Here is a 25,721-nt window from a genome sequence, read left to right on the forward strand (position 1 = left end):
GGAGCACGGTAGGTGGACTACACACTATGTGCGTTTGACTTAATCATCACATACGGATGAGCAAAAAGTGGAGTGTGATCAGGAACGGTTACAAATCCCGATCTCACTTCTGTGGGCTAGAAGGAGGATTCTATCGACCAATGAGGTATTTATTTCTCCCAGGAGGGCTCATTAAATTAGATGTTGTTTTCTTTCGCTCAGAATAAACAGGAAAGACATTTCTTTGTGCCATTTCAGACACGGCTAAGAGTAAGAGTAATAATACGCCTTCACAACAGAATTACCCCAATGCGGTTGAAGCACTGAGGTTGTGAACCAAGACAAAACAGTAAAGACTTAGTCATTGCACCATCATTGTATAACCCCCGCAGACCCAAGACACACCCTTGAGCCGAGGGCCGAGATGAGCCGGTTTGAAGGCCTGATCCCCATGTGGGCTCGTTAGGGACCTGGTTCTGTTTGTTTGTGAGACACAGAGAGAGAGTCAACAGCAGGGTAGACTGATATACTATGAGGAAAACACTGCAATTTGTGTGTGCACCTGTATTTATTTGTGTGTGTGTAGTCCTGTCTGTCTCTCACGTGTCTGTGTGGCGTTCTGATCCAACGTGGGAAAAGGTTCAGTTGGGTTCAATTGTGTGTGTGTGTGTGTGTTATGGTAATGGTGTCAGTGCGGCTATGTGGCTTATTGTGTGGTGAAATGGGTTCTGTGGTTGTGGGTGATCCACAGAAACGGATCAGACAGGATTAACTGCTCAGACTGTAAAAGGTCAAACACAATCTGGGTCCATTTGCAAATATTTCTGTATCCTTCCAATGATGGCAACGTTGTGTTCCGAATTTGTCATTTGCTTTTATCAAAGATAGACTTTGGACTCTCTGATCGTTTGTTTATTGTTGAAGTACACGCAGAGGGTCTCAGCCATTGTTTGTGTCTGCTTTAGTTTCAACAGTGTGCTTGTTGAGATAAATATAAAGACTCTCAGCTGCAGTAAACCTGAAAAGGTACAGTTCTCTTCTGCGATGTCTTAAATCAGACACCATGTTAGCTTCATTCTTCTTCTTCTTCTTCCCTCGTCTGCCTCGCATTCTGCATGCACCTTTCTAATCCTTTCTGCTGCTCGTTTCCCTGCATCAGCACCTCTCCCTCTGTCCTCTTTGTCTCACTGACTCTTCCTGACTAAGCCTTTTAGGCTTTAGGTGTTAAATTAGCTACTGGCTGCAAGGTGTGTGTCTCTGTTTGTGGTGTCAGTGGGTAATCTGTACAACTAACTTTAATCAGTAATGCATGTTGCGGTTTCACGGTTGTGTTTATAAGGCTGTGGGTGTAACAGTGAGGAATCTGCTTCCTTTCCCCGAGTATCGGTAGTGCTTTGTTTGTCTGAATTTATCCCTATTATTTGTCCATTAGTGTGTGTGTGTGTGTGTGCGTGTGTGTGTGTGTGTGTGTGTGTGTGTGTGACATGGCCAAAGCCCTTTAACTGCAGTGCAGATATTGATTTTTTTTCTTTTGCAGGGTTGTTTTATTGTCCTTTTATTGACCTAAAGGTGATGAATATTACAATCTAAGAAGGTTTACAGTATTCCAGTTCACAATTGTATTTTCTCTACAAAGTCACCTTACTAATTCACATAAGGAATTTGAATTTGAATTGCACCTGCTATACACCATCAATAGAAAACATTTGATTTCATTCAGACCAAAATTAAAAGAAGCGTATTCACAGTCTGTTCTGTTTCTAGTAAGGTGGTTTTTACCCTCAAAGTAACAACAAAGGCAAGTACAATTCAGTTTTTGTGCAGAAATGTATGGTGTAATTCATTGCCGTACCAATGAGATGGTCCCAAATGGCAAAGTGAAGACGTAAATACACCTGCCCCCTTTGTTTGTTAAACATGCAAAACATTTGACGACAGCATTCTCCAATGGGATTTGTTGCATTCCTATATCGCCCATTATAGAAAATGTATATAATATGATTGATTGAGAAATATTCTGCAGATTTATCTGTAAAGAAGTCTAAAAATTTAGCTTGATTTTTTAAAATGAATCATGAATATTGAAAGTTCTGTTCTTTTATTGACCTGAATAACATCAGGCTCTGCGTGCGTGACGAAAACTAGACGCTCAAACGATAACTTGCTGCCTTTGTACATGGACCAGTAAAGCGGAAGATGTTCTTACTGGTTTGGATTATAGATGCGCTCAGTTTAAAAAATAATTTTGGGGTGACCTCCAGAGGAAAAAACAACAACTTGACTTGTTTTCCCGTGACAAGAAGAGAAGAGACAAATGTTCACACACTGTACAGCAATCATGAAAAACACTTTGTTTAGTTTGAGCTACAATGGGAACCTGCTTGAATGTTTGTCTGCATTCATTTGATTTGCATTTAATTTGACGAAGCCTTAGAGACAGGTGTGTATCAGTACAAACACACACACACACACACACACACACACACACACACACACACACCCTGAAAGATGAGAGCCTTTTTTCCACAGACTGCTTTAAACTTCCAATACTGTTGACCGACAGGCAAACAATGAGATAATAAGGAGATGGCGCAGCAGAATTAAAGCAAGGGAGGAAGAGTTTGGGGGGGAAGGGAAGCGTGGAGGTCAGGGCAGCTCTGACATGAGAAGGCGGAGGAAACTTCCAGACTCACCGAGGGGAGCTGAGCCGGGCGATTAAACAGGGCAGTCCACTGTAGCTGCAGTAAAGACGGGACGTTTATCTCCCCGTCCTCCTGAGCGCTTCCCTTCGTCCCCCAGTGGAGCGGACAGATAAAGGAGCCCGCGAACGATTGTCTTAACACTTGGCCCGTCGCCACGGCGGCACTATCACCGCGGGATACCGTCAGGAGCGGAGGGGCTCTGTCAGATAGGATGGTATTAAAAAAGATAGGATGGTTTTGTACAGGAAGTTAGTGAACCGAATGTAGATCATTTGAGTTGTGTGTGTGTGCGTACGTGTGAATGTGTGTGTGTGAACAACTAGAACAAGAAGCCAGCTGTAAGCCGCTCTGTCGTGGTGCCTTTCGTACTGTTTTTGCATAATTCACTTTTTATACAATTCCACAGTGAGACTCAATGGATCTGTTAAGGGTGCTAAGTCTCTTGCATAGAAAATCACAGTTGCCATATGAATATATTAAGTCTGTTTTGCATCCTTTGCCCTGATTTTTTTTCTTCCTTGGTCATCTGTGTTTTCATTCATCTCCATTCTGGACCCGTCTCTGAGCTCATCAATGCAAATATATGGATTCAATTACACTTAATGTATTTTTTTTTATCTGCCTAGCTTCCATTTAATGCAACAAATTGAAGATCCAGCTACCATTTAGAAAACAGAAAAAGAAAAGAGATGCCTACATTGCCTCCATCTTATTTTGCTTTCACAGAGAATATTTGCCGTTGCATTGTTGTATTGTTGTATTGTAGTGTCGACAACACGGGCGGCAAACATCAGAGGCACATTTTGGTTGCAGCGTTCGTTGTAATGATTCACATCCTGCTCAGCGCCGCGAGGAGAGGCGGTGAGGAAGGGAACCAGAAATGTCTCAGAGCAAGCCGCATGAGTATTTTCTCCGAGCCGCTTTTGTTTTTCCACACCGAGGAAAGGTCACTGAGGCGCAGCCGCCACAGGAAAAAGAGCCCAGGCTGTTAGCAGCCAGCAGAGTCATTCCATCGCCGCGCAGACACCGGTGGAGCTCGCCTCACAGACGAAGGAGCCGCATTCACGGACCACTAGTCGGCCAGACGTTGTCCTCAACCAGATGAAAAGAGACCAGGAACCACTCTTCAGCTCTTGAGTTTCCTCAACAAATCACACGGCCCGAGGGCTGCAGGCAGCAGACCCGTATAGCCGCATCACGCTAAGGATGTGCTCCGGTATCTATTATTTCTCACACGGTGTCCAGCAGCCTCGGTCTCCCCCCGGAGCTAAATATAGGTGGACCTCGACGCGCCTGCCATCTTCTGGAAGGTTTAGAAGCGCTGATCTGACAGCCAGATGGTCACCTGGGAACTACAATCATGAGACAGAGTATGAGGAGAAGAACTCTGAATCATGTTACAGACTCATTCTCCTGTTTCATTCTGTTTGACTCGCATGTCTTTATCACTTATTTACTCACTCTGTTCATCCATTTAGTAACTTAACCCTTTAACTATAGTGTTTGATTATTGTTCAAGTTTGTTTATTTGCTGCTTTCAGTTTCTGCACCCTCTGAAACGTGAGAGCATGCTTCTTGTGTCCTTCTTATGTGTTATATAACTGTTAATGACAACAAAATGCAATTTTAAAGGGTCACAGAAAAATCAATGACGAAATTATTTGCAGCCTGAAAAAGGTAACTGCTTTGCAAAACACAACAATCAACATTTCCAGTCACTTCATGCATCGAGTATCCAGCTGTTTGGGGGGGAAGAAGGTCTCCTCACGTGTATGAACACGTGCGACACTATATATAGGAGTTAGCTTTCAATACTCCTTTTTGACATTAAGAGGGCCTTTCTTGGCTCGTGGAGATTCTCCCCATTCATTCGATTCCTTGCATCATTTCAAGCAGCACAAGACATTCGGGTTGGAATAGAAGTGGAATCCTCAGCATCCCATAACTGAATCCACAGTGTCATTCATCTGCAGCTGCTCTGCGTCGACACATATTCTTTCTTCCATTTGTGCTCAATATCTGTTTCTTACCTTTTCTGCTTAAAACGTTCTCCTCTGTCACCGGGGAATGTGCAAATATTGCTGTTTCCAAAATCTCCATTTTCAGTTTCTTCCCTTGTCTCTCACTTCTTCAAACCATATTTCTTCCTCCTTGTGCTCTACTCACTACACTTCTTGTGTTAAACTAACTATCTCCTTGTTTGATTTCATGTTCAATATCCTGATACTGAGAGGAAATAAGAAAAAATGGGAGGAAAGACAGTTCGGAGAGGGTATTAGAATAAAAAAGGAAAAAGGAAAGTACGATACCAAGATATTCTGAATAACAAGCTGCTTCGTGATTTTTTCTCTCCCTCATTAACGTGAGGAGAGAGGACAGCGAAAAGGAGGCGGCGTTTCCGTCTGAGGCTTTTGTGGCACATTGTTCAGACTGTGCATCCGTTGAGGGATGTTTGCAGCAGTGGGAAAAACGAGCAGTAAAGGAGAAGAGAGTTGATGAATGAGGGAGGCTATAAAAATAGAAAGCCGAGGGGCGAAGTAAGCAGAAATAAAATAAGTCGTTTGTCTCAGTTTAGAGAAGCCGGGTTGGCTGTGAATACAAATGTTGTCATTGGTTAGCAAGATTGTTACGTAAAAATACAGCCTGGAAGGAATCCATTGTTGTAATGAGACATTTTGGATCAAGCTTAATTCTGTGTGTATGTGGGGGGGAGGAGAGAGAGAGACAGCATAGTTCTGAACTCAAACACACCTGCAGTGGTGTGTGTGTGCGTGTGTGTGTGCGTGTGTGTGCGTCAGAGATGCTCACAAGTCCCAAAGCTCGAGTCCGAGTCGAGTCTGAAGTCTTTCGAGGACGAGTCTCAAGTCAAGTCAAGTCGCACTCGAGTCCGAGTCTCAAACTCGAGTCCCCATCTCTGGTGTGTGTGCGTGTGCGTGTGCACCATGTTCTCAACACCACACGTTAGATTCCGTGTTTCTTGCCTGTTTGTGTCCATGTGGAGGCTGTAGTCAGGAGGAGCTGCGCTGGAGGAAAGCAAACCCTCCTCTCTTCTTCCTCTCTGGCTGCGCTACCCGTCGGCCTCTAAGTGCATGCACACGCTGCAGCAGCCCCGACTGTCCTCTGTAGTCTTTTGCTTCCTGTTTGGCGGGTTGACCCAATCGACACGGTGATGGATGTGCAGAGGACAGACTGGATAATTGCAGTGTAGACCTGGATCAGCAGCTGCTCAGTCAAGCTGAGCTTCCTGAGCTGACACGGGAAGTACATCTTCTCCTGAGCCTTTGTCCTCATGGCGTCTACTCCGGAAGTCTTTTGAGGTCCTGGAAGCGTCTATGAAAGTCATCCAATGCTTTGTTGAAATGACACTTATAGAGGTACAGTTTGCACCCCCTTTTATTCCTGAACAGCATGAATAGCACCAATAAAAGGTGTTTTATTTATAAGACAATAATACTAGCTTAAGGGTTCAGGAGGATCATCAAACATCTCTTCTCTACTGCTTGTATAGACATGTTCTTTGTTACAAAGGAGCGTCTTCATTCTGAGGTAGTTTTGTTTGGTTAGGTCAAGTAATTAAGGTTGTGATCAAGTGTGCCGATTAGCGCTATGAACGGGACCCGATTGGCCGACTTTGCACAGTTACAATGTTTCTAGTGAGAACAAGTTCATCAGAAGCGTTATTTCTTCCATCTGCTTGTGAGTTTTCCCACCTCAGTATTGTTGTTGAAACAAAACTGCCTCCACTGAACCCACTCAGCATTTCTCACTTCTGTAGTTACCTATAAAGAAAGTAATCTGATGCATCGTTGTATCATCTGCTCACAAAGTTCATGTATCAGCTTCTTGTGGTGCTTATCAGATCCCAGACCAGAGCTTGGCTATAAGAAGGATGAGGCCCATGAATAACATGCATTAAGTATGCAGTTAATTTTTAAGGCTGTTTAGTTTCCACCGAGAGGCCAGATTTGCATTCTGATCCCAATTATGACATCTTCAGTCAACCCCACAGGCACGGCTTCATGCTCATTTTAAAGCAGGTATTAGTTTTTGTGCAGAATGAACACAGTCTCACACACACGAGAGTACTTCTGCTGAGGGAAGCTAATCGTGCTGATGCCATTCCCAGTCTTTTCCCTCTCTACTCTCAAGGACTTCCTCTGGGATTTGCTATCACATGAGATCTCAGGCCCATCACTTTTAACTGGAGAGGAAAAACAAATGAACCAACCTGCCGGTGACCTGGGAGGCAGAATGACAAGCGCGGCCAGCTTTAACGACGCACTTTTGACCAAGTTCATTTCTGCTGCTGTGCAAATAATGAAAGATTAAAGGCAAGGAAGGTTTATTTGTATAGCACACTCCAACAAGGCAATCCAAAGTGCTTCACATAAACCCATAAAAATGATCATAACAAGAGGCAGAAGACAAAGATTTAGAAAAACAATTTAGACAATACAAAAGCTAAAAATTGAATAAAGGTTGTAATGCTGTTTAAGATATAAAATACAGTAGCAGATTGTATATTAATGGCAGCTGAAAAACATGTAAATTAATCTTGTTATTAATCTCCTTCACAAGTCTTACATTATCTGGCTTTCTTAATATCAGTGCAGGATTGATATCCAGTCATTTTTGTTCTAACTTGTATAGCGTTACCTGGATACCGCAGCTAAGTGCCACAGTCGTTTCTAGGCCCCAAAACACACCTGTGAATAATAATAATAAAGACACTAAAAACCACCATTTTCCCCCTTTCACCACACTGCACCCAGATTATTTGTTGTTTAACTTACAAAAATAGAGTAGGATACATGTATTTCCAACACGCTCTTTAGACTGTGCACTAGATCATTTAAGTAGGGCACAGAAGTTGCCATTTGTACCTATTTTACTTTGATTATTTTTATTGCTATTATTAAATGTAAATGCTGCCATATGTATCTATGTGAAGTAACTATCTCATTCATTAAAGGACTATTCTTTAAGTGAAGATGATAGTAAACTAGTAAGGAAATGTACATAGTTATAACTCTCCAGCTATTGTTTTCTTCATTAATCTCCTCTGTCTGGTCTCTTGTCTCTGTTACAACTTCATACAGATATCATACATGTTCACTTTTGATTCCGTACGGAAAGCGAGATTCCCTTGTGTGTGTGTGTGTGTGTGTGTGTGTGTCCATTTCCAAAGTGGTCGTTGTGTATTCGTAAGGGCACCACATAGAACAACCTTGACCCTTTATGCCCTTCACTTCCTATGCATCAGATACATAATACATAATACGGATACATAATGCCTCCATTCAAAATCTTATAAGTCTCCTCTCCACAACATTTTAGCAAAATAAAAAGGCCCTAAATCCCCACGCACATCCCCCCGTCTCGCCCCTCTTTCTTCTTCCCCTCTCTCTTGATGGCGTGCCTCATCTCTGAGGCTGTACAATTCATCCTCGATGTGTTTCAAATTACATGCCACATCAAATAAGGCCTATCGCATAGGGCTGCGAGCCCCAGTGTGTGTATGTATGTGCGAGTCCATTAGTATTCTACCGCCTTCAGAATCAGATTCCTATTAAATGAATCTGTGGAAGTGGGCTCAGTATTCAGCATGAGTAACACAGGGTTGTAATAGATCTGATAGACAAAGCATACTTTGCCATTATCCCTGACCTTTCTTTCTGTATCTCTTCTCCCCATTCTATTCCTCTGCCTCCATCATTTAAAGGAAGCCGAGGTAAGTACATCCGTTGTGTTTTTGGAAGCTGAGCAGCAGCCACATGGTGGTGGTTTCGCCCTTATGGAGACCTGTTGCTAATTTAAATGCACGGCAGGTCGAGTGGTTGGTCAGCCATAACGTGGTATAGTTACAGCAGCATATACAAATGTTGCTGTGGAGGTTTGGTAGGTTTTAGACTTTTATATAACCCTGTATTCATATTCTCAATTTTCCTTCGAAGATTTATTATATATATATATATATATATATATATATATATATATATAAACTCTTTTGTTTGGTCTGGTTTTTTCTACCTCATGTTATTGGATTTTGTGTTATCAATTTCCTGTTGAAACAAAGTTTGATAACAATCTGAAGAGAAAAGGGAGCATGTGCACTGTAGATAGGTGATTTATACCTCGGTTAAATAGGAAGATTTCTATCTTATTGAACTTCTTCATCACATGTTGAATATTTCCTGATGCAGAAATTATTCAACAATATTTGTTAAACCATCTTTTTAGGAGCATCAACTAAATACTTTCACATTCTTGCACATAAGACCTGACAAGTTTGAACGTGGATTCCTTACTTTGAAGCATATAGAAGATATAAAGCAAAGCAGAACAGCGGCTCTAATCCGGTTCCCTTTGCTTGGTGTTTTACACCTCAATCCTAATCAAATGATGAAGGAGATAAGGATCCTGCTTTCAAACCCTGTTTTTGTCTCCCCGCTCACTGTAATAGCGTCACTGACACAAGCTCTCACCTGCAGACACACATATGCCTCACTACTTAAGATGCAGACACCAGCGCTGTGTGTGTGTGTGCGTGTGTGTGAGTGTGTGTGCGTGGGTTTGTGTGTGTACTGCTCACGTTGCAAAGAAAGCCTTTTATCAAATCATTTGAAGTATTGAAAAATATATAAATGGCGCTAACAGTGGAGGTTCAGTCAGGACCATGATGTCATTTACACCCCACGGATCAGCTGATTATCAACATCAACCTTCCCTCACATACCTGAGGGTTGCAGTGAGATATGCACACCTGCTTTGGGACTCCCACTGCATTGCACACTGAACACACACCTCTGCATTTGTCTCCATCAGATCTACGTTGACTCTGAGAGTGTTCACCAATCTTTTCTTACTCCGATGTGCGTTTAGCACTAAATGTCAGCATTTGAGTTGCTCCTCTCAATAAAAGATAAGGGATTTCATTCAGAATAGAGCTATTAAATCAAAGCTTAACAAATCCAAACCTCTTCTACACTGAGCCTGACTTATACTTTTCACATTTCCAATTGAAGAGGCTTCCTCAATGATTCGGGACTACTCTGAACAATGAGAATAATCCGCACCTCTTTGAGTATCAGCTAAAATATAACACTGCCGCCTCGAAATCCTTCCTTTCCTCCAACCGCTTTTTCTTTTTAATGGCGAGGTCAAAATTGACTTTTGCTCTGAGAAATAGTTTGGAATAAGTTGGTGTTGTTAAATGTCTTTGTCCTAGTTAAAGCGTTTCTTTACTAGAGCGTGTAACAAGCTTTGCTCCCCAGTGCGTTTCCTGTTGGTTCCTCCGAATATTGTTGTACTATTTCTAAACGCCCAAACGAGCCTCTTCCTCTTCTTCATTGCGTGTCAAAGTGTGAAAGAACAAAAGGAGAGAGTAATGAGGACAGGATTTCTCTGTAGTTTGGTTTAACATTTGAGCTCTCTCTGCAAAATAATTCAAAGATATTCTTGACACACAGTAGTTTTTTTGCTAACCCAGTTTCTCGTGTTGTGTTTCCACTCAGGATGACTACTTCAAAAGCTGGGCTCCTGCCAAGTCTCTGGACCAAGGTGAGTCCTGCTGTGTGTGTGTGTGTGTGTGTGTGTGTGTGTGTGATATATTTAAAGGAACGCCTTGACTTCTGACCAAACTGTGAGAAGTTGGCATTGACTGCTTGATCAGCTACTTGTTTCATGGACTCAAAACGTCGTCAACAAAATGACAAAATCAAATGAATTGCTCTTAGTACAACAATGTAAAAAACCTGGACCTTTGATATTCATTTGTTAATTACTACGAGAGCAATAACAGTTGAAGGAACATGTCAATGTATAATGAATCATCCTTCAGTGTGATGTGTGGGCATCCTGTGCATGTCTTTTGCACTCGTTTTGGGGATAAAAAGCACATCTTCAAATAAAACTGAAGATGAAAACAGAGCGGTGTGGATGTGTATCATATGTGTCTTTGTGTACGTGTGTATTGTTCCGAAACTAAATGCTGCTACATTACACATAATGCTAATGGACTTACCACAGCAACAATGCCAAGTCCACTTATCAATCACACTCAACTGTGTAATGCTCTTAGACCCCCAGTAACTCTTGACTAAACTCAATTATTGCCAAACACTCACTTACTCTCACACACACACACTCACTTACTCTCTCACACACATACACACACACACACACACAGCCAGTTGTGGGGTTTGATTTAATATACTTTAAATCTTTCTAGCACAGTTTGTTCTGTGTGTGGTTTCTTTTTGCACATGGAGCTCAGTAACTGTAACTCTTGAGGGAAAGACTTGCTGAGTAGGTCTATCTGGGCCTAATGAGGAGAGCCTGGTGCATCTCATTCTAGGGTCAGAGCTAGAGACACAAAGTAAACACAACTTCCTTCTCTCAACCAGGGACTGAATAAATCAACTGCTCTGTAGGTATTATCTATGTCAAAGCCCAGTTGTGGCACATGTAGAGATGCTTGAACAATGACGCTGCACGCCATGACATCTCTTACCCATATCCTGCTTTGGGCTTTATTTTAGTCCGACCATTATACACAAATGGACATCATGCTGTGTTGAAGCAGGCTTGAAACCGTAAGCTCAGATTCCAGTTTCATGATACTCTGTGGTGAAGGTTAAAACCCCAATTTGTTACAACTTGGGATTCATTGTTGTAACTCTGAATAACTCTGCGCCAAAGTAAAGGTCAAGTTTAAAGAGAACTAGCAGAATTATTTATTACTGTGGCCAGAGGGAAACGAGGGCTGAAAAGCATCCTCAGTATAGCATGCATGAAAAAGTCCTGTAAAGAATGTCAGACATGTTGTTTTACTGTTGTACTACTGTTATCATTAATCTGTATTCATGAATCCCTTTTGTCCACTGCTTCTCTCCTATGTGGAGGCGCTCACACTGCCCACAGCTCACAGTGAGCTCTCTGCGTGTGAGTCACTGCAACACTTTGACGGGACACGGCGAGGTGACTTGTCCTCTCCAGAATATGGCATCTGTGCACTTCTCCACAGAGCTCTGTGCCAATTAGACACGTCATGGGAGTGCATGGAACATCTTTCTCAATCTTTTCTTTTTGTTATGCCTTGATCCCCTTTAGCTGCAATGAGACTGCTCCCCTGCCGCAAGGGCTCCGGACATTGCTATGCACAGTGCGCTTAATCCCACACAAACAGCACACCTGGGAGAAATGGGCAGCAAAACAATTAGACAGAAAATACATGATTGGAATCAATCATTCTGCTCTGGAAACGTTTGCTGATTCCCTGTGTCTGTCGCCTCCGTTTCCCCCCCCCCAGCTGGTATTGCAGGTATCACACTGAGGTATGTTTCCTGAATCCATGTCCTAAATAAAGCTAACAGATACAATCACAAAATCTGACATAGCATTGAAATGACCAGCCTGGCCACAGGTCAATACAGTGTAAATGAAAGCGCCATCAGTCACCACTAGCTGATCTCGGTTTGACTAATGAGTCACTGGTCGCCCTTGGAGGCTAATCAGCAGCAGGGAGGTGGAGGTGGGAGAATCCAGTGCCTTGATGAATCACTGGCTGATTAATGCTTCCCCCTGCAGCTTCTAATGAATGGAATCGGTGAGATTGCAAATTACTTGTTGGGGAAATTGAACGTCATGTGATAAGATCCACTGGTGGTAAAAGTTATTGTGTGGCTTACTGGTGAGTCGTGGTAAACACTGTAGTCCTACAGAAGTTGAGTAAACTTCAGATTCCGTGGTGCTGTGTGACGACTTACCCCCTTCATCAGTATACTGATAACATCAACACGTCAAGAATGCTTTTAGCTTTACTTATAGTCCTGTGTGCTTTCCTCTTTCTATTGGGCAACAGTTTTGATTGTAGCTGGTTTGCTTTTGAAGGGATTGTATTTTTGCGACTTTCACCAGACTTAACGATGCGGAGCAACTTTTTAAGCAATATTTTAATACAGAAATCCTCCATATTAGAAGCTGCTGTTGAGACCCAAGCTGTTTTGATCTGATGGAATTTCTGTAATCAGGCTTTGATAATTACCTCGGGATGGTAAGGCTCCTTTTTGCCTTCACACAGCTAAGAAGCACCAACACTGCTACGTCAGCTACCAGGCTGTGTGTGATGTAGGAGGTACTGTAAGTGCATTTCAAACACCTACAGATCCCGATGTCTTACAATGCTTTCAAATGGTACATTGTGGATACTAGGGCTGGGCGATATATCGGTATAAACGACTATATCGATATATTTTTTAATGGGATATGGAATTAGACAATTTCGCATACATCGATATATTTCAATTTGCGCTCTGAAAGCAAGCTGCCGACCCGGAGCGCTCTGCACGGCTCCTCGCCCGCGCCCCGCCCATCCTCTTTGACGCGCAGAAGGGGGAGGGGCATCACGCGCAGAAAGGGGGGGGGGCAGGGACACACACTTCAACAAACATGGAGGAAGCAACAACGTCTGCGCAGCGTGCGGAGGAGGAATTGGTTCGTTAAAAAAAGCAGTGGCTCAGTAATTTGGAGATGGTTCGGATTTTAAGTATCCGATGAGCAACAAAACAACGTTATATGTAGGGAGTGCCATAAACAGGTTACAGTAGGGCTGCGAACCGTCCCGTATTACCCGGGACATCCCGAATTATCGGCAACTTTGATTTGTCCCGGCCGGGACAGCTCCAGTCCCGATTACCAATGAGCCTGCTAAGTCAATGACGCGCGAAAAACTCCCGGTTGTTGTGAAGTTGTGACGTATCTGTTAAAATGAGCAGTGAGGCTGGCGCTGCTCATTCTGCGCTGCCCCCCCCCCCCTCCTAAAACAACTGCACAAACTGCTATACGAAGAGTGTGTGAAACTGCGCGCTGCAGAAGCCCCACGCCAGAAACAACCCGAACAAGCTCCAGCCACGAAACAAAGCTCACTGCAAACCTCATTTTCCCGCAGTGTGCCTTATGAAAAGAAAAGTGACAAGTGGTGTACTATAACGAAAGCGGTGTCCTATCACATTGCTAAAGATATGGTCCCTGTTGCAACTGTTGAACAAGTCGGATTCAAAATGCTCCTGAAAACGATTGACCCGAGATATGAGCTCCCCAGTCGCAACTACTTTGCAAGAGAAGCACTTCCAAAAATGTATCCTGAAGTCAGGCAGAGCCTTGCTGACCAGCTCGCTAATGTTTAATTTAATTTATTATTTATTCATTTTTATTTATTTGATTTTGCAACTCCTTACTGAAATAGCTGGTTTCAATTAAACGACTGATAACATGTCATATTTGGCTTTAACTTTGCTTTGACATTTGTGTTCAGGTTTTCTTCCCTTTAATGTGGAGAAAATATCGGGATATATACCGTATATCGATATCCAGCAAAAATATACCGGGATATGACTTTTGGTCTATATCGCCCAGCCCTAATATATACGTCCCCGCCAACATGTGTGGATCCATTGTGTTTTGTTGACAATGATGGCGGCCGTGCATCCATTGTTCATATGATGGAAGCAGCATGAGGACACATGTTGAGCATGAGAAAACCTTTTCTGTTGTTTTTCTATGGAAGACAATGGACTAAAGCGACAGAATGTTAAACAAAGTTCTGGTTCCCACAAAATATATTCATGCGGCAATATAGTGTGTGCAACACTGTGGCTCGATCTCTGCAGTTACAAAGGTCTCTGTCTCCCTTTAGACAGCTCTATAAACATTATCCTCACTTTCTTTAACTTCTCTCCTCCAGTTTTGTTCTTCATATTTTCAGGCCGCGTCTCCCTCAGCTCCGCGTCACATCGTACGCCTGCCGGTTTTCTTTTGATTCTAAAGTATTGAGTTCATCCGAAGGATATTACATAATGATGAGCAATGGCTGACTGTAAGTCAACATACCACAGTGATAAACCGTACACACACATGCAATAAAATGCCTGTGAGAATTAGTTGTAGTGGTACTAAAATATATTTGGCTAAAATCTCAAACCTCAAGTTCAGTGATAATTATCACATCCCCCATGTGTAATTATAGGCCCGTATCGGCTCTTTTTTCTTTCTTCTGCTTCTTGTGCCTGCAGGAAATTGTCAGACGCACCAACATGCAGCTCCACTTACACACTCGTCATCTATCAGAAAGTGCAATCTGACCACGTCACAGACTCAGTGGGGATCTTCTCCACACTTCATGGTAAAGGTCGCCGCGCAGACAGGCTCCGCTGTTGCCATCACTCAAGTTTCCAACCGGTCAGATCAGATGAGATCGTTTTTTAGGGGGAGAAATAAATATATTATTGCGGCTATACTGGATCCAAACCGACCAACTCGTTTGAAAGCCGCAGTGGGCTAAGGCGGGGGAGATGAACTTGTTTACGCGCACCAATAACCTCTGTCCACACACTTGTTCCGGTTCTCTCTGTTTATTTTCTCCATAGCTTTCCATGACTCCAATAGTCGTTCTGATTGCCAGGTAGAGCAACACGTTAGATCACCGGGTTATACGGGGTCCATGAGGTGTGCGTGTCGCGAAGTGCGGATCGCGTAGTGCGTAGTGCGTAGTGCGGAGTGCGTAGTGCGGAGTGCGGTACACAAAGAATCGCCTTCCCCCATCCTCACCCCACGCCAAACTGAACCCGCACGGGTGTCAGGTAGGGTTTAATTAGGCATCTCCTTGCGCACCACACACGCCCACCGCTACACCCATGTCCCATAACAACCAATAAACAAAACATCAAATCAAACAAACCAACAACCCACAAAGTGTAACATTTATAAAAGGCAAAATATATAAAGAAAACATTTATGGCTCCTACATATATCATTAAATTATTTACTTGCCTGGATTGAGAAAATACGATGGCTTTATTTTGGCATTTCAAAGATATTTAAATCAAATTTCAAAACAGGATCATGGAATAACAGACTAGTTATATTATACAATTAATAGTTATACAAGTTACACAATCAATATCTCCGTTATCACAGCACTGTGAAGATTTATTTGACTGTAGTTAGTTTAAATTTCAGGAATAAGTGCTCCCTCTCCTTTGGTTTGATATTTTGACATTAAAGGATAGGAAAACAGTCCTTAAATCAAACGCAGTTTTATTAATTACCGTCTGACAGGAATTTCCGGGAAAAGTAATATATTTTAGAATAATATTCATAATATTTGTTGAAATTCTCCTTACATTCTGACAAAAAATGCATTGATCAAATGCTCTGACAAAAACGAAAAGAAAATAATCCAGTATGTGTGGCTGTCGCAGGAGAAATGAATGAGGGGCTTTTGGGGCGGGGCCTGAAAGGACCGGCTGTGCGCTGTCAGCTTTGCCGACCCAATAGATTTAGAGATTTTTTCGGCTAGAGCTGCTTGCTGCTCTCCTTAGTAAAGAGTTGGCGGCACAGGGTTTTGTATATCTACTAAGAATAGCATACTTTTAATAGTTTCTTAAATGTGGCCAACCCAACCCATTAATGTGACACCTTTTTGTCTTCATTGTGCATGAGGAAAGACTGGAAATTCCCTGGCCGCATTAACTTGTTTCCATGGTGACAGCTCATTGACCTATCACCTGCCAGTCATGGATTTCTAACCCGTTAGGCCGCTGTGCACAATGTGCTTACAGCTGTATGGCTCTGTGAGAAGGTGTGTGTGTGTGTGTGTGTGTCACACTGTGACTGGCCTGTGTCCCAGCAAGCTCAGCTCGCCCCGTTGAAAGAGACACATGGGATTAGGGCTTCGTGGTCGAGGTGAACCTATTCAAAGCCCTAAAGCAGATCCACGACCAATAAGATGGATTTTGCCTTTCCCTGCGAAGTAGCCACTTGTGACCAGAAAGACAAAATGAAAATACAAGTCTTTTTTTCTATCACGGTTAGATGTAACCTAACAAACCATTTGAACATCAACCTACGCACCGTAGGGGCCCTGCTTGGCGCTGCAGTAAACATAAAGATCAATGACGTAATTGTATGGACCTCCATTTTTGGCCAGAGCTTACACATTACACCTTATATCAGCTCCTAATCAGAATTATTTCAAATCAATGACCAAATCAAATGGTTTTGACTTATTGGCCAACCTAAACTAGTAGTTAAACACACAACATAAGGTTGAGAAAGTCGAATTTGCTTTATCTGACATTTGGTATGTTTTAGTAAAACTCAAGATTAACTTGTTTTTGTAAGATCCCTCATAAAGGAAGTACAACTTCAGTTGACAGCTCTCTATTTAATTTAATTTTTTCAGCCAAATACAAATATTCAGAAAATAGCTAGTGGAAAACTTCAGGAGAATCTGTTTTGATATCTAACGGAAGATCCTAAAATGACTTTTAATTGTTGAGGCAAAATCCAGAATTTAGCAATTGTGTAAAAGCAGACCGAGTGTTTATGAGAGCTTTGTTGTTTGTAACAAACCCACAATGATCTCACACTCACACACACAGACTTCCCTCTCTACCCACCTGTAATTGACTACAGCAGTCTGGGGTGAGAGTGGAGGCCTTGTCAGCCATGTCCTGACATTTACTTTACTACAATACAAGCTGATGTCCTCTGTTGAGCAGCCACACTTTTTGCCAAACACTTTTTCCTTCTTTTACAGAGCTGTGAGACCATTAGAACCAACTGCTTTGTAAACACACGTAATGCTGCACAATGTTACTGCCACGTGTCCTCAGCCGAGCTCAGGCTTCTTCCAGAGTAAAGCAGGGTTTTTTTATTTAATACTGGCTTCCCGCATTTGCATTAATTGCTGCTCTGTCCCATGTGAGACCATCACAGAGCTGCCCTCAAAGCCCCAGCACGGACACAGCGAACGAGTCCTTGGCAGCAATGTTGGAATCAGTATTCTGGCTATTTCATCCTCGGCTTTTGTCTACGGGCATCCAACACATTTGTGAGGCCGTGATTGCAATCCATTGTGTGGCGATGGGGGAGTCAAAGGGAGGATTTCAAATGGAAGGCATTGCCCCCATTATCGCAGCCGCTCCAGAAGAGTCCAACTGGGAACCAATGCTCCCAAGACACAATGCAGACAAAGACGGAGAGAAGACAATGCGAGTTAGGTTCACAATGTTCAGGTGTTGTCTGTTTGCCTAATTACATTAGGTAGCGAACAAGTGGTTGCCATGGGAACCATGTTGGCAAAGGAAACGGAAGCCATTTGGCAGTAGCATCTACAAACAAAAGCTTTGAGAATCTGGAGCTTCCAAATTGCCAATCAGCCTGATTAGACGTGACATTGTGTTTTCCCAGCAGAGTGTTTGTCGTTGAATACTCATCAGCAATTTCCACAACTGCCTGAGCCTCGGCGTCTGTGAAGATATGCTCTCTGTCTGCTTCTACCTCTCACAGGTCCGTTTATAATCGCCTAATACTGCTTCTTAATTCATGCTCACGTGTCACCATCTTTGCGCCTTGAGAAGCTAAAAGAATTGGAAAAGAGAGGAAGTGATGATAAAAAAGGGGCGAATGAGGCAACGAACAACAGAAAGCACTTCAGGTCTGAGTGTTAAATGCTGTGGGAGCTGGAGCATGAACAAATATCTCATTTCAGTCTAATGTGCTCGGGGTTTGCAGCTCGCTCCCCTGGCGTTCTTTAAACATTGTTTACTGCTCTGATTTTAATGGCTTGTTGGCCACATCATAAAAAGGGACTCAATATCCACGACCCTCGGCTCGGCTCTTATCTTGTTCTTTCAGAGCAAGATGCGTAGTGTCGAGTCTCAGCACATCACTGTGACTATCAGCTGAAACGGACACGCTACACTGATTTCAGGCCTACGACGTGAAATTAACCAGTCACACACACGGATGGTAATCAATGATACCTGCAGCCTGCCGAGACGCAGCGGAAGCTGCCACACAGACCCACAGAGGATATTGTTAATTTAATGAACAGATTAGGGCAATCCTAGAATTTCTGTTTAGGATGCAAAAGAAGAATTGGTACAGAAGAAAGAGCCCTGAGACTAGTGCCGAGGGAAACGGGGACTAATAAAGGATAAACGCTGGCACATGGAGCCACGGGGAGGATTGTTAGCAGTGGATTGACATGGACAACAAACAACAACAAACGGATGCTAGATGAAGCTCTGAATCGGTGCTCTGAATCAGTGTGCATCAATGGAACAATGCATCCAATGCAATGTGTGCGCTTGTGTAGCTGTTTTCATTTTGCCCTTTGTGCCTCGTAGATAACGGACCCTCTTGTGGTCATCGCAAATTAGGATGAATAAACTTCGGGGGGTGTGAGCTGAGCATCATAGCAGGAGCCCTCGGGCTAAATGCCGGCTTGTGGAAGTTGACAGTGGCGTCGGGGAGTCTCGAGGGAGTAGACGCAAAGATGTACCCGGGCAGCACTTGAGAAAGATTGCCTGCACAGAGGATAAGTCAGATAAGAAAGTCATCCGGTAATGAGGAGGATAAAGGTCTGCCAAACAGGATCAGGGGAAAGGAGTGGAAGAATAATGAATAGAGGGCGCAGTAAAAGTTAACTTTCACCTCCACAAACATACAGTAAATATAGCAACAAAAATGAAATCCCTGTCATATCTGTAATCTTGTCCATCCATAAAGGTAACCTGCATACCAACATTCTTCTCCCATTATCTAGATTTTGAGAATATTAGGTATATAAGCGTGCTGCCATCATGAAAACAACTGAGTTGAAATCATGGATCCTGATACCAACCTCCCTCCAGAAAAAAAAGGCAAAGTAGGGCAGGTGGATGAATTAGGCAATGAAACCTCTGTAAATAACAGGCGGCGCAACTGCCAATGGCTGCGAAAGAGGGAATTTGGCGAGTGGATGAGAGCTGCTCAACATTTCCAAAAAAAACTCCTTCACATGTTTTGCCAGTGTGCCATCGGTTGAGCTACTGCGTGCCAGTGGTGGCGTGCCAGCCAAAGTTTGTCTACGCCTGTTAAATATTGACACAGGACACAGACGTGTTGGAGGGAATCATCTCGGGGTGACGATGGTTCGGCTTACGGACAGACGTCAACACTCCAGCTGCTCTGCCACCGCCCGGAGGACGTTGTGCTCAAGTGTGCGTCTGACACAGAGGGTGGATTAGTTTTATAGGTTAAGATGGATGTATTAAATGAGCTGTGCCATTTAACTTCAATCGATTGTTGAACAGCCTGTTCGTCTTTGGATTAAACCAAAGAGATGTAACCCCCCCCCCCCCCCTCCTTCTTTCCAGTGTTCATGCTGAGCTGAACTTAGTTGGAGAATCTGGGCTCATAGTGAGCTCAATTACAAAGTATTGGTACCGATCTTCTAGCACAAATAAGGAATATTCCCAAAATGTTTAACGATCATTTTAAGCACATTAACCATTTTAATCATTAGTGGAGTTTTTTTTGTCTTTCTTCAGAGCGAGAAGCAGAACCTGGCAGACATGGAGACCCGGGAACTAAAGCTCACTCCGGCTCAGCCAAGAAGACAATCCAGGATGGTGAGTTTGGCAAAAAACAGTTTTCATCAGGGCGAGGAAGGAGGTTGTTTTGTGGGAGATTTTGCTTCGACCAACTTCCAGCCAAACGTTTGTAGGCCTTCTGGTGTTGTTGTTGACAGAAAATACTCAAATCCATCTCTGACGCATATTTTTTGTGTTGTCGTGCTATCTCTGCGCTTATCTGGACCTCTTTGTGCAATAATCATGAGAGTTTGATCAACGCACAAGAACGGGAAAGCAGTCACTGATGTTTCACACAGCAGAACGGAGCATCACTTTTACGCTGAGTTCAAACGATTCCGCCCTGCAGGTACCATGAAACAACAGATATGATCCAGTGCTGTTTAGCACCATGCGACAGGTTGCGTGCGACGGCGTGGAAGAGAGAGATAAGCCATCTCGCAGCCTGTCGTCTGATGGAGCACAGCGAATGCTGCGTGGTTAGCTTGGCTACAGAAACCATGCTGTTATGTTCGTGCAGGAAACATACAAAATTGTGATTTGAGATTTAGCAAGTGATGTACTCGGGCAAAGATTTCTCTCTTCAAAAACACAGCAACAATACATTAATTTGTTCAATAGCTATTGAGTCATGGTTTATAACTTTATAACAATGAATAACCCACAACAAACTCTCTTTAACAGGGTAAAACCACCACAACACAACAGCTTGTGACACATAGACAATTTGTAACACTAATAATTAGGGTTCACCGCGATTCTCGATTCCGATTCTTTTAAGAGGCAGGGTCAGGGCTAGGGGGGGTGTTAGCGGTCGACGGCCGTGCTTGCACAACCTCACATGCTCCGCTCTGGCCATTGAGCAATTGCCCATAATTCGGGATGTCCCGGGTAATACGGGACAGTAGGCAACCCTACTTCCACTCTATGACCTCGGAGGTGCTTAATCATATTTGACGTGCATCCTCTTATGCATGAAACAATTTTGCCGCAAATGTTGCATTTTGCCGAGGGTAAATCGCAAAGCTAGTCCCGATTCCAATCGGCCCTCGATACTCGATACCCAAGCCTACTAATAATTGTACATTTATAAAAATTACCCCGCCGAACTGCATGCTGGGTACAGCTCACAACAAGAAGTAACTCTGTTGCTACATGAGAACACTGAAAAGAGCGATACAGGAGGAACAACGAGAGACCAGAGATGCAGAAACACAACTTGTGCCCAAGAGAGGAGCCGTGTCTGTTTGGAGGGTTTTTGGTTTTGGAAAATCCGACGTAAGTTACGTTAGATCAGAAAACGTTTTATTGCAATGTCTGTCGAGCCTCTGGTTGCAACACCAGCAGCCACAATAAGCTAACACGCTAACTGGCTAGTAGCCAGCCAGTTGCGATCAAGTTGGCCGCTAGTGGCCAACAGCTGTTCGGGTAGCCGCGGCCGTTTTCGGGGTCAATGAATTAATGTGTTTACTTGAAAAAGCAATACCGTGATATACAGGGATTCCGTCAAAATGTACCATGATATGGATTTTTGGCCATACCGTGCAGCCGTAAGTTGCAGTATATGGAAAATGTATGAAGCTCATTCATCTTTAATGTACAGGCCTAAAAGGGCGATTAGCATGATTAATCAAATATAAATACAAATATTTTTATTCAACAATTCAAATTGAAAAGCTATATTTTCATAAGAAAAGTTACTATGATTTGTTAATAACCTTATAACACAATTACTTAAATATAATATGAGATGCATGAATATTCACTATGTGTTCTGTGTAATGGCTGGTTTAGCTTGACTCTAATGTCCACTTACTCTGAATGCTCATAAATCAGTTGATAGGTTGGCAGATGGAAAACTAAATGTGGAACCAATCGGTAAATCCAATGCAAATTCACATGTGAAGGATGCACATGTTGTGTTCTGTTCGCTCTGTAATTACAAAACCAATTACACATGTTTAGATCTAAACCAATTGCAGATAAGCTGCTTGGTATCATCCAGTAATCCACAGTATCAAAGCCTATATTAATTCATAAACCGCAGCCATATTGTGCTGCTGTGAGATTCAGCCTGAATAAACAGCATCTCTCTTCCTGATCGTTCATCAGCTCAAACACAGATGCTGTGGTCTGTGGTCAATCTTTGGTCATTTACAAGTCTTGTAATCAGCAACATTTACAACACTGTAGAGCTACATCTCAGTGTTTTCAGTCAAATGTCAACATGTGGGGCAGTGAGTTGTGAAAGCCAGAGATGTCCTGAGCTCATCTAAAAATGAAGCCAATCACTGGAGTTGAGCCCACATGCGCCAAACAAATCTTTTAGTTTGACTCGTTTCGTATTTTTGGTCAGATGTAGTTTAATGTAACTCTCCACTCATGTTGAATGTGATGTGGAGTTGCTGGGAGCATAATGTGTTCAGATCAGCACAATTTATCTCCTTTACTACATTAAAAAAAAATATATATATTAAAAGTAATTTTTATACTGGAAAAACATTATATAGTGTGGTATTTCTGCTATGCATTCCTTAGACACATAGATTACAAGGATGATTTAATGGGTATGCAGAACTTTGGTGTGTCATATTTTGCACATTTTAGTACAAATTGGTGAATGTGAGTGGATAATAATAGGACACACACACACACACAAACACTCTTAAACTTCAGATTACAGAAGGCCTCAGTCTAGAACAGAGCAATAACATTTAATCATTCTTGACACTGAAGGTGAGACAAGAGGCCAGATCTGTCATCTACTGTGGTGTGTGTGTGTGTGTGTGTGTGTGTGTGTGTGTGTGTGTGTGTGTGTGTGTGTGTGCGTGTGCGTGCGTGTGTGCGTGTGTGTATGCACGCGCATCTGAGTGACTGAGAGGAAAGACGAAGAAAGAAGAAACGGTGTCAATGAGCCAAAGCATGTGAGTCTCTTGTGGGCTTCATTGTGACCTCTCCTGAGTTTGATTAAAGGTCATCCTGACATGAACTCATTTTCTGTCGGCAGCACACGGTCAGTTAAGAAAGAGAGGAAGAAGATGGACCACTGTGCACCAGTGCAAAATAAAAATCAATAATAAATCAAATACAACGTTTCCCTCCTGCACAGCTGCAGACCATCCCCTTCCAACCCTGTCACAAACAACCAGACACAAATCCAGTAGCTTCAATTGACTAGAGGAAGATTCTGCTCAGTTCTTGGATCAGTCAGACTAACAAACCCACGCACAGACACACACACAGACAGTCAGTGTGTCCGTTGTTAGCTAGCACGCAGCTAGCTTGTGGACAAGGTACGTGGGCTGTTTGGGGCAAATAAAAACACGGACTGCACAAACGCTGCAGCATGTTCACACGAATGAGGTGTGAGTCACAGCTTCAGTGTTGCTGTAAAAAGTTGTTGTTGTAAAAAGTGTCCACACACACACACACACAAACACAGTGAAATGAGCCAAAAGCTGTGGGAGCGTTTTCACAGCAGACCGAGCTGACTGTTGATAAGATGTTCAGAATTGAATCCCGTTGCACACAGCCGACGCTGAGCTGTTTGCCCCCGATGAAAAGCTCCTGAGCTGCTCCCACTGCTTGTTTCTGCTGACTCGGGACCCAGTTCGGGACTCCGGTATCGGCCGCTGCGTTTCCCTCAGTGTGTGCCTTTTCCCTCCAATCGAGGCCTATTTCATGCTTATTGGATTTTACTTTCTGTTTCCCATAATGATGATTAGAATTATAAACGCACTTCAAACGGAGCTGTTTATGTACAACTCTCTCGTACACAGCGTCCACCTCGACTGAAAACACGCGTTGTACTGAAATGTATCTTTGCTACTTCAGCTGTCTTCAAAGGCTTTTTCATTACGTGTTTTTATACTGTTAGTTTTCAACTGCTATATGCTGACAGTAAAGTAAGTGTGCATGTGCTGCTGTGCGTGTAATGTTCGCCTGGCAGTGATGAATATTCATGCAAAGCGATAGTCAATAGTCTTTCTTCTTCCTCTGCGGATATTTTTCTCCCTTCAGCCACTACTGGTTCTTCTCTGACATTCAAACTGTTACAGCCTGTTTATCTCCTCTATTTCAGTTCACAACAATATGATTTTCTTCACGTTTTCAATAATTCATTTTCTGGATGGTGAACCCGTTGTATCAGTGCGTCCTCCCCGAGGCCCTCTATGTGCTTTCATGCTTCCATCATTCCTGTCATCCATCCAGAGCCTCTCATAGGCCAAAGACTCGGACCACGAGGAACGCTCACAAAACACACAGCAAAGCGTTTCCTTTTCCTCCTGATTCTTTGTATCTTTCTGTTCTCTCTCTTTTTCTCCTTTGCCTGTTTTTACTTTGTAGCCCGCGAGGTAAAATAGAAAAAACACCTTTTAATTCATTTATGAAAGCCTGAAAGTGATGCTCTTTTATCAAATAACAGTCCGATATCTGTCCTCTGTGAATGATTGTTGAAGTTCTCGTTTATTTGATTCATAATGTGTTTCTTTTATGAGCTATTAGAAACAGTGGCTGGGGAGTGCAACGGGCAAAGTGACGATAAAAGAGCACACACACACACATATATTCTGAAAACACCCCGTTGACCCATGTCCAGCTCAGCAGCAATTAATTTGAGGTGACTCCCTTCTCGCTGACAGAATGTGTTGGTGATGTGCTATCTTCTATTTGACTGTGACTATCTTTATTATCCAATCACTTCATTCCATTATGGCCTCCGTCCAGTATCAGAGGACACAGGGAGAGCGCTTCATCGTACCCATCTCTTCTCTAGACAGTTTTTCCCATCAGGAACGTTAAGGGTGAAAGAAAAAGGGGAAAAAATTCTTAAAGAGACAAAAAAAAGTGGTTAAAGAGGGCACATTTCTGTCAGCTCTAATTGTAATGAAATGTTACAGGTTCAAGTATGAAGTGCATGGTTGCAATTATATGACTGGGAGTTATGTTCAAGGTAGGAGCGTCCTGGAATTTTTAAAAAGGAGTGCTTGTGGGCACCTTAGATTAAGAGCACTGCCACGCTAATGCAAATAAAAGTGATTCACTAACGTTTTCATCATTTAAACACAGATTTTCATTTAATGACAACAATACAACTCTCAGTATTCCCTGCAACTTTCCACATAAGTCAAATTGTCGAGAACAATTTGCTGGACATACTGTCCAGTATATGTGTTCAAAACCTACACGTGGGTTGTTTGTGAATGATGGTTCATTGTGACTCAGTCAAACCTGTGCAGGAACACATCTATTGAGACATAAAGTAAGATGGTGAGGAGAGCTGACACGACTTTTATTAAACCCATCTACCTTCACTTTGCCTTTACATCCCTTCTATAGACACACAGCATTAGGGCATCATTTCACATGCGCTTTATAAAAGTGACTTTGTTCGTCATCTTCAGCGAGATGAAGTTGTTTGTGTCGGAGTCTTTTCCCTGAGCTGCAGCACCGGTTTACTCTTCAGCGGGGACTCTGTTTTCATTTATGTTCTTGCTGTACTGGCTGAGTTGAGCTACCAAACATGAAACATATTGATCCCCCCTACTCCCCAGTATATACAAGTAAATCAGACCAGATGGATGCTGGGATGATGCTGCATTTACAGCAACAGCAGCAT

At 42.9% G+C, this 25,721-nt stretch overlaps 1 protein-coding gene across 3 annotated transcripts in view; it reads left to right on the forward strand.

The window, feature by feature from the left end:
- Nucleotides 1-25,721, forward strand: part of spock1 (SPARC (osteonectin), cwcv and kazal like domains proteoglycan 1) — a 70,108-nt gene that overhangs the window by 21,012 nt on the left and 23,375 nt on the right. For 2 of the 3 annotated variants that reach the window (XM_037461410.2, XM_062560689.1), the window contains exons 3-4: nucleotides 10,196-10,241; nucleotides 20,060-20,140. In XM_037461410.2, the coding sequence (XP_037317307.2) occupies nucleotides 10,196-10,241; nucleotides 20,060-20,140 (127 nt within the window). The remainder of the gene's footprint in view (nucleotides 1-10,195; nucleotides 10,242-20,059; nucleotides 20,141-25,721) is intronic. The other variant, XM_037461412.2, reaches the window with a different exon arrangement.

Source organism: Pungitius pungitius, chromosome 2 (genome assembly GCF_949316345.1).
Source record: "Pungitius pungitius chromosome 2, fPunPun2.1, whole genome shotgun sequence".
Taxonomy (NCBI): domain Eukaryota; kingdom Metazoa; phylum Chordata; class Actinopteri; order Perciformes; family Gasterosteidae; genus Pungitius; species Pungitius pungitius.